This window comes from Capricornis sumatraensis, chromosome 8, assembly GCF_032405125.1.
Source record: "Capricornis sumatraensis isolate serow.1 chromosome 8, serow.2, whole genome shotgun sequence".
NCBI classification, from domain to species: domain Eukaryota; kingdom Metazoa; phylum Chordata; class Mammalia; order Artiodactyla; family Bovidae; genus Capricornis; species Capricornis sumatraensis.
In genome coordinates, this window is record NC_091076.1 from 48,996,462 (window position 1) to 49,011,455 (window position 14,994).

At 52.5% G+C, this 14,994-nt stretch overlaps 1 protein-coding gene across 4 annotated transcripts in view; it reads right to left on the bottom strand.

Moving 5' to 3' along the window:
* Nucleotides 1-2,981: 2,981 nt before the first annotated feature.
* SMCO4 (single-pass membrane protein with coiled-coil domains 4) overlaps nucleotides 2,982-14,994 on the bottom strand; it is a 78,310-nt gene continuing 66,297 nt past the window's right edge. For all 4 annotated transcript variants that reach the window (XM_068978572.1, XM_068978571.1, XM_068978570.1 and 1 more), the window contains one exon: nucleotides 2,982-3,676. In XM_068978572.1, coding sequence (XP_068834673.1) covers nucleotides 3,416-3,595 — 180 coding nt within the window. In that variant the 5' untranslated portion in view covers nucleotides 3,596-3,676 and the 3' untranslated portion in view covers nucleotides 2,982-3,415. The remainder of the gene's footprint in view (nucleotides 3,677-14,994) is intronic.

The following is a 14,994-nucleotide window of genomic DNA, read 5'->3' on the forward strand; positions in this document are numbered from 1 at the left end:
GGTGGGACAGGACTTCAGAGTATGTGCAAGCGCCTACGGAATCCTAGTACAGATATTCTGGAAGGATCGGGAGGAAGCTACTTATCTATTTCCTTGATCCAAAGATTCTGTATCTCATTTTTAATGTTTAAGCAAGTCTGTGGCAAATACTGACAAGAACATAGAATTAAACTTGGTTCCTAAAAAAAAAAAAGTATTCAAAGTAAAGCAGATAGAGACTTTCCTGGAAGTCCAGAGGTTGTGACTCTGCCTTCCAGTGCACGAGGCGGGTGGGGGTGGGTTCGATCTCTGGTCAGAGAGCTGAGACCCCATAGGCCTCACAGCCAAAATGCCCAAAACACAAAAAACAGAAGTAATATTGTAACAAATTCAATACAGACTTTCAAAATGGTCCACATCAAAAAAATCTAAAAAAAAAAAAGAAGCAAAACAGACATCTTCAGGTGACTAAGCATTGGGGGCATTTTTAATATGGAGCTATAAAAGATAAACATATCCATGTACACACACACATACACATACATCCACACGCGTGTATGTGATGGCAGACTTCCAAAATGAAATCTAAGAGCCATAATTTCAAGAGATGTCCTTTCTCTGCCTCTAGCAAGTAAATAATGATGTTAAGATCCTTTCGGGGAAAGGAGGACAACAATCATCTCTTTCACTGTCCTAAACAACCCTGAAGCAGGTGTTAAAAACCATCACCATCTTAGAGATGAGTCTGGCCTCCTGTTTCCTTCCTGGTGGGTCATGAAGGATGCAGGAGGGAATACGGCGTGTGCTGCTCTTTGAACCAACCGAACAGGAATTAAAGGGGCGACTTTAGAACCAGCAGATACACAGACACATCTTGGTACAACTTTCTTAAAACACGTCAAGTAACACCTTTCAAACCAACGACAATGGTTTTAGGGGGTTTGTTTTGGCTGCACCATGTGGTATGTGGGATCTTAGTTCCCCAAAAAGGGATCAAATCCAAGGCCCCTGCACGGGAAGCAAGGAGTCTTAACCACTGGACCACCAGGGAAGTCCCTAACAATGGCCTCTATTCCTGTTTCTAATCTGATTCCTCTTTTGGAATTTGCTTTTCGAGAAACCTTAGGCTCAGAAATGAGGATTCCGAAAACCAAGAGCCCCCAGATCCTGCTGAAGAACCACAGCACAACTTTCTGTGAAACTCCTAATAAACCATTCAATTTGGCTTTGAAGCTATTGAATAACTGGGCATAATTTAGAAGCTGTGTCGCAAATCATTACCCAGTGCCTCCACAGGAGAGTACCATTTACCCTGAGAAGTGTTCGGTTCCACCCAGCAAGTCCCGAGTAAATTGGCATTTCGTTCCTGCCAGGAGGGGGCTCACATCAAAGCTGTGTTCACTTCCAGGAGTCCATTCTCAGCCCGCTGCTGGTAACGGTCCATTCACCAAGCCCACCTGGTAAGTGCCTCCACTGAGAACCCAGGACCAGTCCACCAGGCCTCCGGACGGACAGTAAAGAGGGAAGCAGTGGGAGAAGAGAAGAGCCAGAAGCACCTGGAGGCTCTGTTGCCAGGGTGACACACGGTGCCCAGGAGGCCATCCTCCAGGCACACCCTGGGGTTTGAGCACACTGACAAGAAGGAAGGAAAGGGCTGTTTATTGAGCATCTACTGTCCGAGGCCCAGTGCCATGTATCCCCCCAACACCCTCTGCATCAGTAGTAACATGACCTTGCCTGATGCAGTGGGCAGCTGCAGCTCACATCATGGATGACCAAGGTAACCTGGCTAGCAAAGGGGTGAGGGAGGACTCAGTCCTTGCTGCTGAAGCCTCACACTCTTCTCACATCACCCCCAGAATGTCCTAAGCACGAGCACTAAGACGCTTTCATGAGGAGCCTGTGGAACAGGCTTTTCTCTTCCATCACCATGAGGGTGAGAGATTGAGCAGGTATCAGACACTCGGTGGATAAAGCTGAATCACAACAGCCTGTTGGTCCAAAGACGGTGTCTAAGACTGTCCACACGTTTTGGGCAGGAAAGCTTGCTTTAGGCTGGGAGAGTGGAGAGGACGAAATTAGTGTTTATTAAGAACCTGGCATGCCCTGGCCCGAGGCCCTGCCCCTGACTCCTGCCCCAGTGAGTGTCCTGGGGGCGATTGCCTCCAGGCATCCCCAGACCAACAAGCTCCTTTGAGAACCAGCCTCTGCACTTGATAAAAACTTGAGCAAATCTTTTTCCAGGGCCATGGCACATGTCTCCCTCGGAGGCACACAGAGCTTCAGCTGGAGCCCTTCCTTCCAGCAGCTACTTCATCTTCTGAGAGACTCACTCCAAGGGGCTGCATGTCCCCAGAACACGCCTTCACAGTCGGAGTGAGTCACGCAGCCCGCGAGATTAAACAAGTGCTCCTCTCCCCACAAACCTCCCCCAGTCAGCAGTGATCATGGAACAGACACCCTTGGAACAGCTGCCAGCCATCTGACTTTAGAAAGGGGCCCGTTGCATCCAGCAGGCAGGGCAGCAGACGATGCCCGCGGAATACAACAAAGCAGCCCATCCAGCCTGCACCCAAAACTCAGCTGGACTGTGCCTGCCGGCCCCTCTGCAGGACAGAACAAAGCCTGAGCTGGACCTCCAAGTCCAGGTCTGTGGTGCTCTTTGCTCACCGGTGTCTAAAGCGCTTGTGGACAACTCTTAGTTCGCTGTAACAGACCGATTAATGCCTCCTTTCTGGCCCTCTCGAGATTCTCTCCATCTTAAAACAAGCCAGTCAAATAGCATGATTTTATTGAGAGTGATTCACAGTGGGGAATGAAGGGCAAGGTGGACAAAGCCCCGGGGACTGGGGGCCAGAGGGACACTGCCCAGCCAGAGGGAAGACCCCCACAGACAGACAACACCTTCTTGTGGTCCCTGAAGAGCAAAGACTACCTCCTGGCAAAACAAGACAAACGTCCAATTTAAGGCTATTATCTCCTTTATTCAAAAAATAAATATTTCACTTTTGAATCGACATATATTTCAAATCACATGAAGCACAGAGAAGAATTACAGTCCCTTCGGAAATCGTGAACACGTGTAGCAAAGAGTCATGTTCAAAGCAACAGGGATGGGGTAAGAAGCACTGATCCCAACTGATCCGTGACCCAGAGATTCCTCCTCTCACCAGGTGAAGCTGTCGACATATCGATTAGAGGAGAGAAACACACACACACACACACCACACACACACATACACACACACGGCTTTGAAGTCTGAAAGGCACATGAAGTGGACCATAAGGTGTATGGCACATTCAGTGATAAAACGTTCCCTATTCCCTTCCCGAGAAAAGTGGAGAAACTTTAATCAAGTCACAGACCAGAGAAGACAGGGGGGCCCCTGCTTAGAGCTCAGGAGACCCTGCGCACGGAAGCCGCTCGTCTGCGCCCTCATTCGGCGCTGGCAGGGCGCGTGGCCACGTACACGAACACCACGATGAGCAGCACCACCACGGCCAGCGTGGGCAGCACCACTGTGGTGATCTGCCGCCGCGCCTCCTGCATGGCCTGCTTCCGCTCCTTCTTGTCGCGGGACGTCTCCTTCTTGGGCTTCCCCTTGAGCTGCCGCATCTTCCCGGGCTGCTAGGAGGGCGCGTCTGGAGCCGGTTCTGACGCGAGGACCACACCCCTCAGGTCAAGGCGCCGGATCTCCTGCGAGAGAACCACGGTCAAGAACCAACAGAGGCAAAGGGAAAAGGAATCCAGAGTGAAAGGCAAACGCTAAACCAGGAGGAGGATCTGCGAGTCGAGGCCCAGGGGGAAGGACAGAAGAGGCCTGACCATGCCTCCGGACGGCGGGCGGCGGGGACTGCGCAGGGATTTCCTGGGCAGTGAGACAGGGCTTCTCAGCCCCACGGCAGCCGGCTGGGCGTGGGCACAGATGGACACCAGTGCAATGGCACCCCACTCCAGTACTCTTGCCTGGAAAATCCCATGGCTGGAGGAGCCTGGTGGGCTGCAGTCCATGGGGTCGCCAAGAGTCGGACACGACTGAGCGACTTCACTTTCACTTTTCACTTGCATGCATTGGAGAAGGAAATGGCAACCCACTCCAGTGTTCTTGCCTGGAGAATCCCAGGGACGGGGGAGCCTTGTGGGCTGCCGTCTATGGGGTCACACAGAGTCGGACATGACTGAAGCGACTTAGCAGCAGCAGCAGCAGCAGCTTTCGTGGTATGAAGAGAGCGCTGACTGCCGCCTCCCCTCAGCGGGTGCAAGGCACCCTTCTCCCACCCAAGGCTCCATGTACTTACCTCGTTCTAAACCCACCATCTCCCCAGCCAAGCCCAGCGCCGTACCGCCCACGGCTCCCCCCGACCGGGGCCGCCTCAGTGGGGCTGCAGAGAGCCGAGGCACCGCTGCCTCTGCCTCTCCATGGGTTCCCTCGCCCGCCCACCCACACCTCCTATGTGCCAGGCTCTGCTCGCCGGGCTGAGGAAGGCGTGGCACCCTCGGTCTGTGCGCACGGAGAGCATGCTCCAAGGATGCACCCTGGGCTGCAGGCAGAGTGGAGAGCTGGCACAGACAGACATAATGGGAGACCGGCTGAACCCAGGGCCCCACCGCCCACTCAACCCACGTCTGTAAAGTCTGTGCCGCGGGGAGGCGCTCCGGGGGTGCAGCGGTGCTGTTGGGGGCCGGGGAAGGAAGGAAACCCGGGGGTAACTCCGTGCAAATCCCATCCTGAGTTTAAAGCAACAGAAACAGGCTGTGGCCGAGTTAAATTGAGTTTAGGCCTTGGCCTTGGGCACTGCACGGGATCAAGGACAGTGTGACAAGGGGCTTCCCTGGTGGCTCAGTGGTAAAGAACCCGCCTGCAATGCAGGAGACAGGGGTTCAATCCCTGGGTTGGGAAGATCCCCTGGAGGAGGAAACGGCAGCCCACTCCAGTATTCTTGCCTGGGAAATCCCATGGACTGAGGAGCCTGGCTGGCTGCAGTCCACGGGGTTGCAGAATCGGACACGACTGAGCACTCCGGAGCCAGCGGCCATCCCGGGAGCCCACTGACACCTTCAAGGCGGCCTCGGGCTGGAGCACAGCCTGGCCGCTGCCTGGACCCCGGCGGGGTGAGGTGGACCAGGCAGGCCGCTGTCACTGCTCCGGAGGACCCCCCGGGGCCCAGCTTTCCTGCGTCACCACGTGTGCATGACCAGACACACTGAGGCCCAGTACACCCGCAGCCCAGCCATCTAATGTCCACAGCGAGGCGAGTGCTCTCTGAGTACAGTGAAGGAGCGGAGGGTGAGTACTGGGCAGGGAAGTAAAAGAGACAAACGCCAACCAAAACCTCCCAGGCCCTGGTAGGAGTCAGGCCCTTTGGGAGGCAGAGGAGCAGCGGGCACCCAGTACTCCTCTAAGAGAGACATGTGAAGTGGCAGGACATGGAATGTGAGTTCCCAGCTGGGAAAGGACGCCGTTCTTAAGAAAGGAATAATGGCTATTTTCCAAAGCCTGATGGAAATCATACGTTTGCCTAAATGGGGCTGCCTGGAACATTTACTATTTGCTGTTGGCTGGCATCATGTCATCCCGCTACAGGAACATCAGCCCTCTTGCACTTTGAGAAACTCCGCCTGACTATGGATAATACAAAAAAGATACTGGGGTCTGGGACGAGAGGAGTGGTAAGAGACTAGGAGCCCTCTACCAACAGGCCACTACTTTTTAGGACCTGACAGGTGCAGGAGCCCCTGGCTTTACAAACTCTCCTTTTTACAAACCCTCCTTTTCAAATCTTTCAGAGAACTGGCAGGCTAACCTGGGTTCAAACTGAGGACAATCACTTGCTGGCTGAATGGTTTGGGGCTTCACAAAGCCTCAGTGTCAGAAGTTCCCCGAGGCTTAAAAAAGCCTCATTCCTGAGGATAGTGCAGGTCTGGCCAGGACTTAGAGGACAAAAACAGGCTCAGTGGTGGCCTCCCTGCTCTCAGTCACCTGTGCCATGGGCCTGAAACACAGCCTGGAGTGCTCCTTTGGCCGAAGATGGGGTGATGGGGAGGGAGGGGAAACGCCTCTGAGCTGACAGCTGAGGGGAGGAGAAAGGGTCCAGCAGGACGAAGCCCAGGGAAGGGCGGCAGGCAGAGGGAGTGGACAGAGCCCAAAGGGTGACAGGAGGGGACATGGAGATGGCAGTGAGGCCAGGCCACCCAGGGGCTGCTGGACCATGGCTAGGGGTCAGGCTTCACTCTCAGAGCAGCATGAGGGCTGCATACAGGGAGGCGCAAGCTTTAAAAAGCTCTTCAGGCCTGTCCGTGGAGACTTGGGTATAGGGGCATGAAAAGGAAGGTGCTTAGAGCTGGCCAGGGAGGGACAAGGGTGGCTCAGACATGGTGGGGACAACCAGTAGTGATAAAGACAAGGGTAAAAGTGAAAGTTGCTCAGAAGTGTCCAGCTCTTTGCAACCCCATGGTCTGTAGCCCGCCAGGCTCCTCTGTCCATGGAATTCTCCAGGCAAAAATACTGGAGTGGGTAGCCATTCCCTTCTCCAGGGGATCTCCCCAATCCAGGGATCAAACCTGGGTCTCCTGCATTGCAGGCAGGTTCTTTACCATCTGAGCCACCAAGGAAGCCAGGTTTGATACAACGAACAAGACCTAACGACAGATTAGACATGGCGCGAGAGGGAAAGAGAGTCATGGGAAGACCTCAGGTTTGGAGCTTGAGCATCTGGGTGGATGGTGACCACCCTCATTGAGGTAAAGGGGAATCATGGGAAGTGGGGCTGGATTTGAGAAAGGCCATCAGGGCTCTGCTTGCACCTATCCACACATGAGGTAGCCTGTCAGACATCAGCGTGAAGACACTCAGGAAGTGGGGAGGACAGGAGTCTACAGCTTGGCCTGGGCTGAAGGTCTGTACTGGAAGTCACCAGCGATTGAGGACGAGAGCTCAGCAAGGACAAGGCAGATGCAGAAGAGGGCCTGGCCCGAGCATCTGACAGAGAGCACAGGGAGCGTGTGTGTGTGTGTGCCTGTGTGTGTGTCTGTGGGAGTGGGGGGTTTGGGGGACGGGGGAGCCTGTGGAGAAGACGTGAGTGAAGAAGAGGAATGTCCATCAGCAGATGAATGGATAAGAAAGCTGTGGTACATGTACACAATGGGGTATTACTCAGCCATCAAAAAGAATACATCTGAATCAGTTCTGATGAGATGGATGAAACTGGAGCCGATTATACAGAGTGAAGTAAGCCAGAAAGAAAAACACCAATACAGTATACTAACACATATATATGGAATTTAAAAAGATGGTAATGACGACCCTGTATGCAAGACAGGAAAAAAGACACAGCTGTGTATAACGGACTTTTGGACTCAGAGGGAGAGGGAGAGGGTGGGATGATTTTGGAGAATGGCATTCTATCATGTATACTATCATGTAAGAATTGAATCGCCAGTCCATGTCTGACGCAGGATACAGCTTGCTTGGGGTTGGTGCATGGGGATGACCCACTGAGATGTTATGGGGAGGGAGGGGAGGGGGGTTCATGTTTGGGAACACATGTAAGAATTAAAGATTTTAAAATTTAAAAAAAAATTAAAAAATTAAAAAAAAAAAAAAGAAGAAGAGGAAAGACTCTGGAGCCCTGGGGACCAAGAGTCGAGAAGAGCATGCTGTAAAGCAGGAGCCTCTGGACCTGGTGACTCGGGGAGCTGCCAAGAGGAACTTCATTTAGGGGGCGGGAGGGGAGTGCCCAGGCTAGGGCTATTACAGGAGAGGTCACACACTATCTCTGAGCAGACAGAAGCTGTGCCTGACTGTAAATGACACACCTCCTCCTTCATGGAGAAAGTTTCACCATGAAAAAATGTCAGCTGAACCAAAGTGTTTGCAGTGCACAGCTGATCAACATCCCATCACAAACTGCTTTGTCCTGTGAGGACTCGTGGCCAGAGACTCACACCCCAGCCCTGGGCCTGGTCCTTGGACAGACAGCTGGTCTGAAGCTCTGCAGGAAGCCCCTGGGGGGTCCAGAGAGAAACGTGAGGATGTATGAGGGCTCCCACAGAAGGGAGAAAACCTCAAGGCTGAAGAAAAGGAGGGGTATCTTCAGGAGAAAGCTGAGAGCACAGAAGGACAGCTCTGCCTTTGAGAGAAGCTAAGGCAGGAGTTGGGATCCAGTGGGAGGCAAGACAAAGACGACGGGTTCAGGGGGCAGGTCTGAACGGCCTGGCAGGGATGAGAGGCTTTCCCTTCTCAGTGAAAGAGCGGAGGGCTTCCGGGGAAACCTAGGGAGCTGGGAGGTAGGCTCAAGGGAAGAGGAGGCAGGAATAATCCTGGTGGAGAGGGAGAAGTCAAGCCGAGAAGGGAAACACCAGCCCTCACGGCCAACTCCGCTGCGTCCTCTGTGTCCGTGCCCCGCCCCCGGCAGGCTGAGGACCGGCTCACCCACTCTGGCCGCAGCCGCCTGGACCAGGGGGCTAGCCAGTCCCGGGGTGGCTCCCCCACATCTGCCAGATCTTTGAAATGTGTGGCGCTGCCTGGAAAGGAAGTCGGGCCAATTCGCCTCTATTTCAGGAGTCTAAACTAAGAAACCTGAATGGACACTGAAGCTGGAAAACCATGCAGTGGCGGGAGCCAGGGAAGCAACCTGAGGCCACACGCAGCAGCGGGCAGAGGAGGCCGCGCTGCGGACAGGAGCTGGGGTGCAGGGGCTCCTGAGAGCTGAGGAGCAGGTCCGCTGCTGTCTCCAGCACAGCCTGCAAGGGCCTGCTGGCCACAGGCTCCCGAGCTGACCTGTGTACACATGCTTCTGAATCCTACCATAGACATCTCTTTGAACTGGAGTTATTTCCAGTGGGTCACTGTGGCCTCTAATGAAGGAGCCCTAGCTAAAATGATTGCTCCAGTTTTACAAACAAGGAGACCAAAATGAGGGAGTGGCGGAGTCCTAAGTCAAACCCACAGCAGTCTGACCCTGAAGCCCAACTCCTCACCATCCTCCGGTGCCTTCCCCATGGACCTTCCCAACCCTTTACCCCCTTTGCGGCAACATCACTGCTCACCAGCCTCCATCAGAGAGAAAGTCGAAGATGAAGCTCACAAGGTGCAGTCTGGCTCTTTCCCAGCAAGCAGCCCAGGCCGGATCGAGGCCATTAGCTGAGTTCTAGCTTTAGAGCCCAACTGTGACTGCCCCCTGGCCACCCCGCTGTCTCGAGCTCCCCGACCAAAGAAATGGAAGACTTCACAAACACTGGAGTTCCACCAATGCCCCTCCCCCACCAACAGGCCCATAGCAACTGGTCAGCACTGGAACATTCCAACTGGTCCCCAGTGCGTGGATAGAAGGGAGGAGGGTAGAGAAGAGGAGGAAACACATCCTTTAGTTTTGACTCGTTTTATGGATTTTCGTGAAGCTTTCCAGTCTTTCTGCTATATTTTTGTTCAGTCACTAAGACTGAACTTGTGTCTGAGTAGTGTCTGACTCTGCGACCCCATGGACTTCAGCACAGGAGGCCTCCCTGTCCTTCACCATCTCCCAGAGCTTGCTCAAACTTATATCCATTGAGTTGGTGATGCCATCCAACCATCTCAACCCCTTCTCCTCCTGCCCTCAATCTTTCCCAGCATCAGGGTCTTTTCCAATGAGTCGCTCTTTGCATCAGGTGGCCAAAGTATTGGAGTTTCAGGATCAGTCCTTCCAATGAATATTCAGGGTTGATTTCCTTTCGGATTGACTGGTTTGATCTTGCTGTCCAAGGGACTCTCAAGAGTCAAAAGCATCAATTTTTTTGGCTTCAGCCTCCTTTACAGTCCAACTTTCACATCCGTACATGACTACCAGGAAAACCATAGCCTTTTCTATATATGCGTGTGCATGTGTGTGTATATACATGTGTGCATACATGTGCTTATTAAAAGCTTTATATATATTTCTTCCAACTTAGAGATCATAATGTGTATAACATCGTTAGAATTTATGAGGGAAACAGTCAGGAGCAGAGATTAGAACGTGGGTTTGATACCAGGTTTGAGCCTCAGCTGTGCCATGTCTAGTTATACAATCCTGGACAATGTACTTAAGCTCTCATGGGCTTTCCTCTGTAAAATGGGACAAGAAAACCTGTTTTGTGGAGTTACTAGAAAAAAAAAAAAAGAGAAAGACCAAAGTATTGATTAACAGGCCAAACTAGATGCTCAAAAACAGGCCAAACTAGATGCTCGCGAGCCTCAGCCACGCCATGTCTAGTTATACAACCCTGGGCAATGTACTTAATCTCTCATGGGCTTTCCTCTGTAAAATGGGACAAGAAAACCTGTTTTGTGGAGTTACTGAAAAAAAAAGAGAAAGACCGAAGTATTGATTAACAGGCCAAACTAGATGCTCACGAGCCTCAGCTGTGCCATGTCTAGTTATACAACCCTGGGCAATGTACTTAATCTCTCATGGGCTTTCCTCTGTAAAATGGGACAAGAAAACCTGTTTTGTGGAGTTACTGAAAAAAAAAGAGACCGAAGTATTGATTAACAGGCCAAACTAGATGCTCAATAAGCTAATGCAGAGTAACACAGTCTCCAGGGATGTTTGTCCAGTGCAGATGCAGGTAAGGAGGGAGACACCAGGGAACTCTGCCCCTGTTTTGGTTTTGAACCATATAATCCCTGGATGACAGAATCCCCCAGTTTTTCTCTCTTCCCTGCTGAAAACCACCAGTTACCAATCTGCTGTTGGGCAGGTTTTCCCAGAGGTTTAATGGGAGAAGTAGGCTGGCATGGCAACTGAAGGAAGGTTCAGAATCACGGAGACCATGCCCAGCTCCCGTATCCCAGATGGGCTAGGCCTGCACTGCCCAGTATGGCAGCCAGAGTCACATGCAGCTAGCTATGAGCCCTGAGACATGGTGCAATCCAAACTGAGCTGTACTGTAATTTGAAATATTTGAAATACCCACCAGAGATTGAAGACTCAGTACTAAAAGAAAGAATATAAAAGATCTCATTAATATCTTCTATATTAATTACAAGAAATGATAGTATTTTGGAGATACTAGGTCCAATACACTATATTATTAAAGTTATTTCACCTGTTTTCTTCTTACTGTCTTAATGTGGGCTACTCGGAAGCGTCAGATTCCATGAGTGGCTCACATGGCACTCTAACTGAGCAGTCCTGTGCCTGCCCCATGCAAATAAGCACCAGGTTCAGCCCCTGAGAAGTTCCCACATCACAGCCGTAACTCACAACGGCGAGGACTTGAGACCTCTCACAGTCCAGCCTGTGGATCTCTCCAGCCTCCTCACACCTCCTGCGACCCACAGCTACCGACACACCTGAGCACTCACCCCACGCACTCACACCCCACGTCCATGGTCATACTCACGCCGGAGCTCTGTCACGCGCCCTCCCCCTGCGTAACTCTCATGCCCTTGCCCATGCACTGGCGTCCTCTCGGTGCACTCATCCGTGGTCACCCTATGCCCGGCCTTCAGCACTCCCTCCTTGGCACTGGCTCAGCACTCAGTTTATGCCTTTATTGCAGCACTGGCCTCTGAGGTTCCCACAGGACCATGCACTTCCCCTAGGCTGGCCGGATGCCTCTCACATAACAGGTGCTCAAACAAGCACCTCTGGATTGACCATCAAAGATGGAAGAGTTTAATACAAACAGTTATCTTACATACTAACCACAGAGTTACAGCAGAAAATGCCTCAGCAGAGGAGAAAAAGTTATAGCAGAAAATAACCAAGCAGCTAGCTGCCACTTAGAAATGCTCATCTCATTCTCAACACAAGGTTGGTATCCTCACTCCCATTTTATATGAAGAAACTGAGTTTCAGAAAGCATGGTGATTTGCCCACATCAAAGACTAATCAACAGAGTCTCCATCCCAGTGTAAATCCCATAATGTGTGTATGTTCAGTCACTAAGTTATGACTCTTTGCAACCCCATAGACTGCAGCACACGCCAGGCTTTCCTGTCCTTCACCATTTCCCAGAGTTTGCTCAAACTCATGTCCATTGAGTCGGTGATGTCATCCAACCATCTCACCCTCTTCTCCTCCTGCCCTCAGTGGTTCCCAGCATCAGGGTCTTTTCCAGTGAGTCAGCTCTTTCCATCAGGTGGCCAAAGTATTGAAGCTTCAGCTTCAGGATCTGTCCTTGCAATCAATATTCAGGGTTGATTTCCTTTAGGACTGATCGGTTTGATCTCCTTGAAGTCCAAGGGACTCTAAAGAATCTTCTCTAGCACCACAATTCGAAAAACATCATCACTCATTAAACACTGAATGAATGAATGGACTGAGGATTTGAACTTGGACTTAATTCCAAGTCCATGCGTCCTCTTTCCATGACCCCACAGTGCCTCTCGGTCACCCTACAATTAAGAATGTCACCTATCACATCCTGAAGACTCACTTCCTGCTGGACTACTGCACTAAACCCCTCTGCATGTATGTGTGCTCAGTTGCTAAGCTGTGTCTGACTCTTTGAGACCCCATGGATGTCTGCCAGTATCCTCTGTCCACGGGATTCTCCAGGCAAGAATACTGGAGTGGGTTGCCATTTCCTTCTTCAGGGGATCTTCCTGACCCAGGGATCAAACCTGGGTCTCCTGCATTGCAGTCAGATACTTTACCACTGAGCCACCTGGGAGGCCCCACTAAATCCCTCTACAAATACGCAAACCTATATCCCACTTTGCAGACAAGGGAACTGAGGCTCAGAGAAGAGCCAGGCCAGAGTGCATCTGGGATTCTGCCCCACCTCTGCCTGCTCCAGTCCTACAGCGGCCTCCAGGTGGCCAGGCCGTCCCTTAGAAGCACACGGAGTGACGGGGCACAGGGTCAAGGGTCCACATATGCTCCTGCCTGTTAGCTCCCGAGGGAGGCTGTGTGAAGCGGGCAGGTGAGCGGGAACCAGGCCTTCCATAGCCTGCCTCACTTGGCAGAGGGTAAAGCCTGTTCCCGACCTGCCCCGAGTCCTGGACGGTATCCTGCACACCCCCCACAGGCTGGACCGCTGTCCTGGGTTTAAAGACACACTGCCTGCTGCTTGGACTCACCATGGGTTAGGCGGCCTGAAAGGCCCCCAGGACGTCCCTGGCCGTTCAAAGGGCGCCCAAAGGAGCAGCATGTCCGGGTGACCATGTGGAGGGGCTGTGGGTTGCAGCCCTCCTCCCCACACCAGCGACGGGAGAACAGAAACCAGGCCCAGGGGCAGCCCCGGGGAGGCCACTCCCGGGGTGACGGCTGGAGACTGCCGCCCACCTCCGTGCTGTCCACCAGTTCAAAGCCCCTGGACCTCCTGTCTCCAGAAAAGGCAGTGAGCATGAGGTGCTCATGGAGAAAATGCTGCAGGCTTCTCCTACTTCCAAATCAGGAATGCAAACAAAAGAAGATCCCCTGGAGAAGGAAATGGCAACCCACTGCAGTACTCTTGCCTGGAGAATCCCATGGAGGGAAGAGCCTGGAAGGCTACAGTCCATGGGGTCGTCGGACACGACTGAGCGACTTCACTTTCACTTTCAAACAGCACAGAAGACGGGGTAGGCTTCCCTGGTGGCTAGGTGGTAAAGAATCCGCCTGCAACGCAGGAGACCCTAGGTCGATTCCTGGGTCAGGAAGACCCCCTGGAGAAGGAAACGAGAGCCCACTCCACTAATTCTTGCCTGGAGAATCCCATGGACCGATGAGCCAGGAGTCAGACACAACTGAGCGACTAACCCACCACCACCAAGAAGGGTGTCTGCGCAGGGGGCGCGAGACCTCACCAGCTCTTCTCCTGGCTGCATCACCCGTGCAGCATCAGGAGGCCTACCTGCTCCACGCTCCCGGCCACGAACCCGTCCTGAGTGCAGGGAAACGTAAGCAGCTCATCGGGGGAGCCTGCTTCACTTTCTATCCTCAGATTTAGCCACAAGGGGCCAGTGATGACCCCACTCCCGCCTGCCGGCTAGAAGGGGCAGAGCCCGGCGGATCTCCGGGAAAACTGAGCAGGCTGGGAGTCTGCACGTGCGGCTGACATTTGTGCCTCCCGGGGGCGCAGCCGTGAGTGCACAGAGACAGCCCCCCAGGCTGCAGCACCCCGCTGACCACGGCCTCGGGGCGTCGAGCAGACAGACAGACGCTGACAGACGCCAACCCGCGTGCACGCTTCTCTCATCAAGGCTAGGAAAAGAAGAAAATAGGTAATTGGGTGGGGTAAAATAGGTAATAGCAGGGTCAGCTACTCCTAAATAAAAATCTGGAACACTGAAAGAACCTCGGGGTGGGTTGCTGAATAACACAGACGTAAAAAGTTGAGGGTCTCAATAAGCGGGATGAGGAGCCTTCCTGCCAAGTGCTTCTGCCTGGAATCTGTCTCCTCACGCGGTGACTCTGCCCTTTTTAATGAGAAAGAGGAGTGTACATGGCAACTTCATGTCTGGGTTCTAACTCCCATCCTGGCACTTGTAGGGTCTAGGCAAGGAACCTTTAGTCTCTTAGACCTTCAATGACTGTTTCTAAAACAGGGATAAAAATTCCTAGCATTCAAATATTTTTTGAGCATCTATGTCAGGAGACATGGTGGGTAGTTTACAGGAACATGGGGGATGGACAACCCACAAATGAATAGACTATGTGTCAGATGATGCTATGCTTTAGAGAAAATAAAGATGAGGGAAACAGAAGCTGAAAATTTAGAGAAATCAATCAAGGAAGGTTCCTGAGAAAGTGGACCAGAGACTCCAGGAGGCGAGAAAGTGACCGAGGCAAGTCTGGAGTCACTGGATGGCTCTGCCTGTGATGAGAAGAGCAACGCTGGGCTGCTGGCTGTGGGAAGCCAGGGCTGAGGCCAGGAAAGGGGTCAGATGCCAGTGAGCCACTCAGGAGGGACGTGGTGGCTTGGTTCCTGGAGGGGCAGGTATGCTGAAAAGCAGCCGGGCACTGAGTGCTTTCTGAAGGGAGTGCCAACATGACTCACCAGCAGACTGGAAAGGGAGCGTGAAATAATACAACGACTTACGGTTCTGTGGCTCAAGAAGAGGC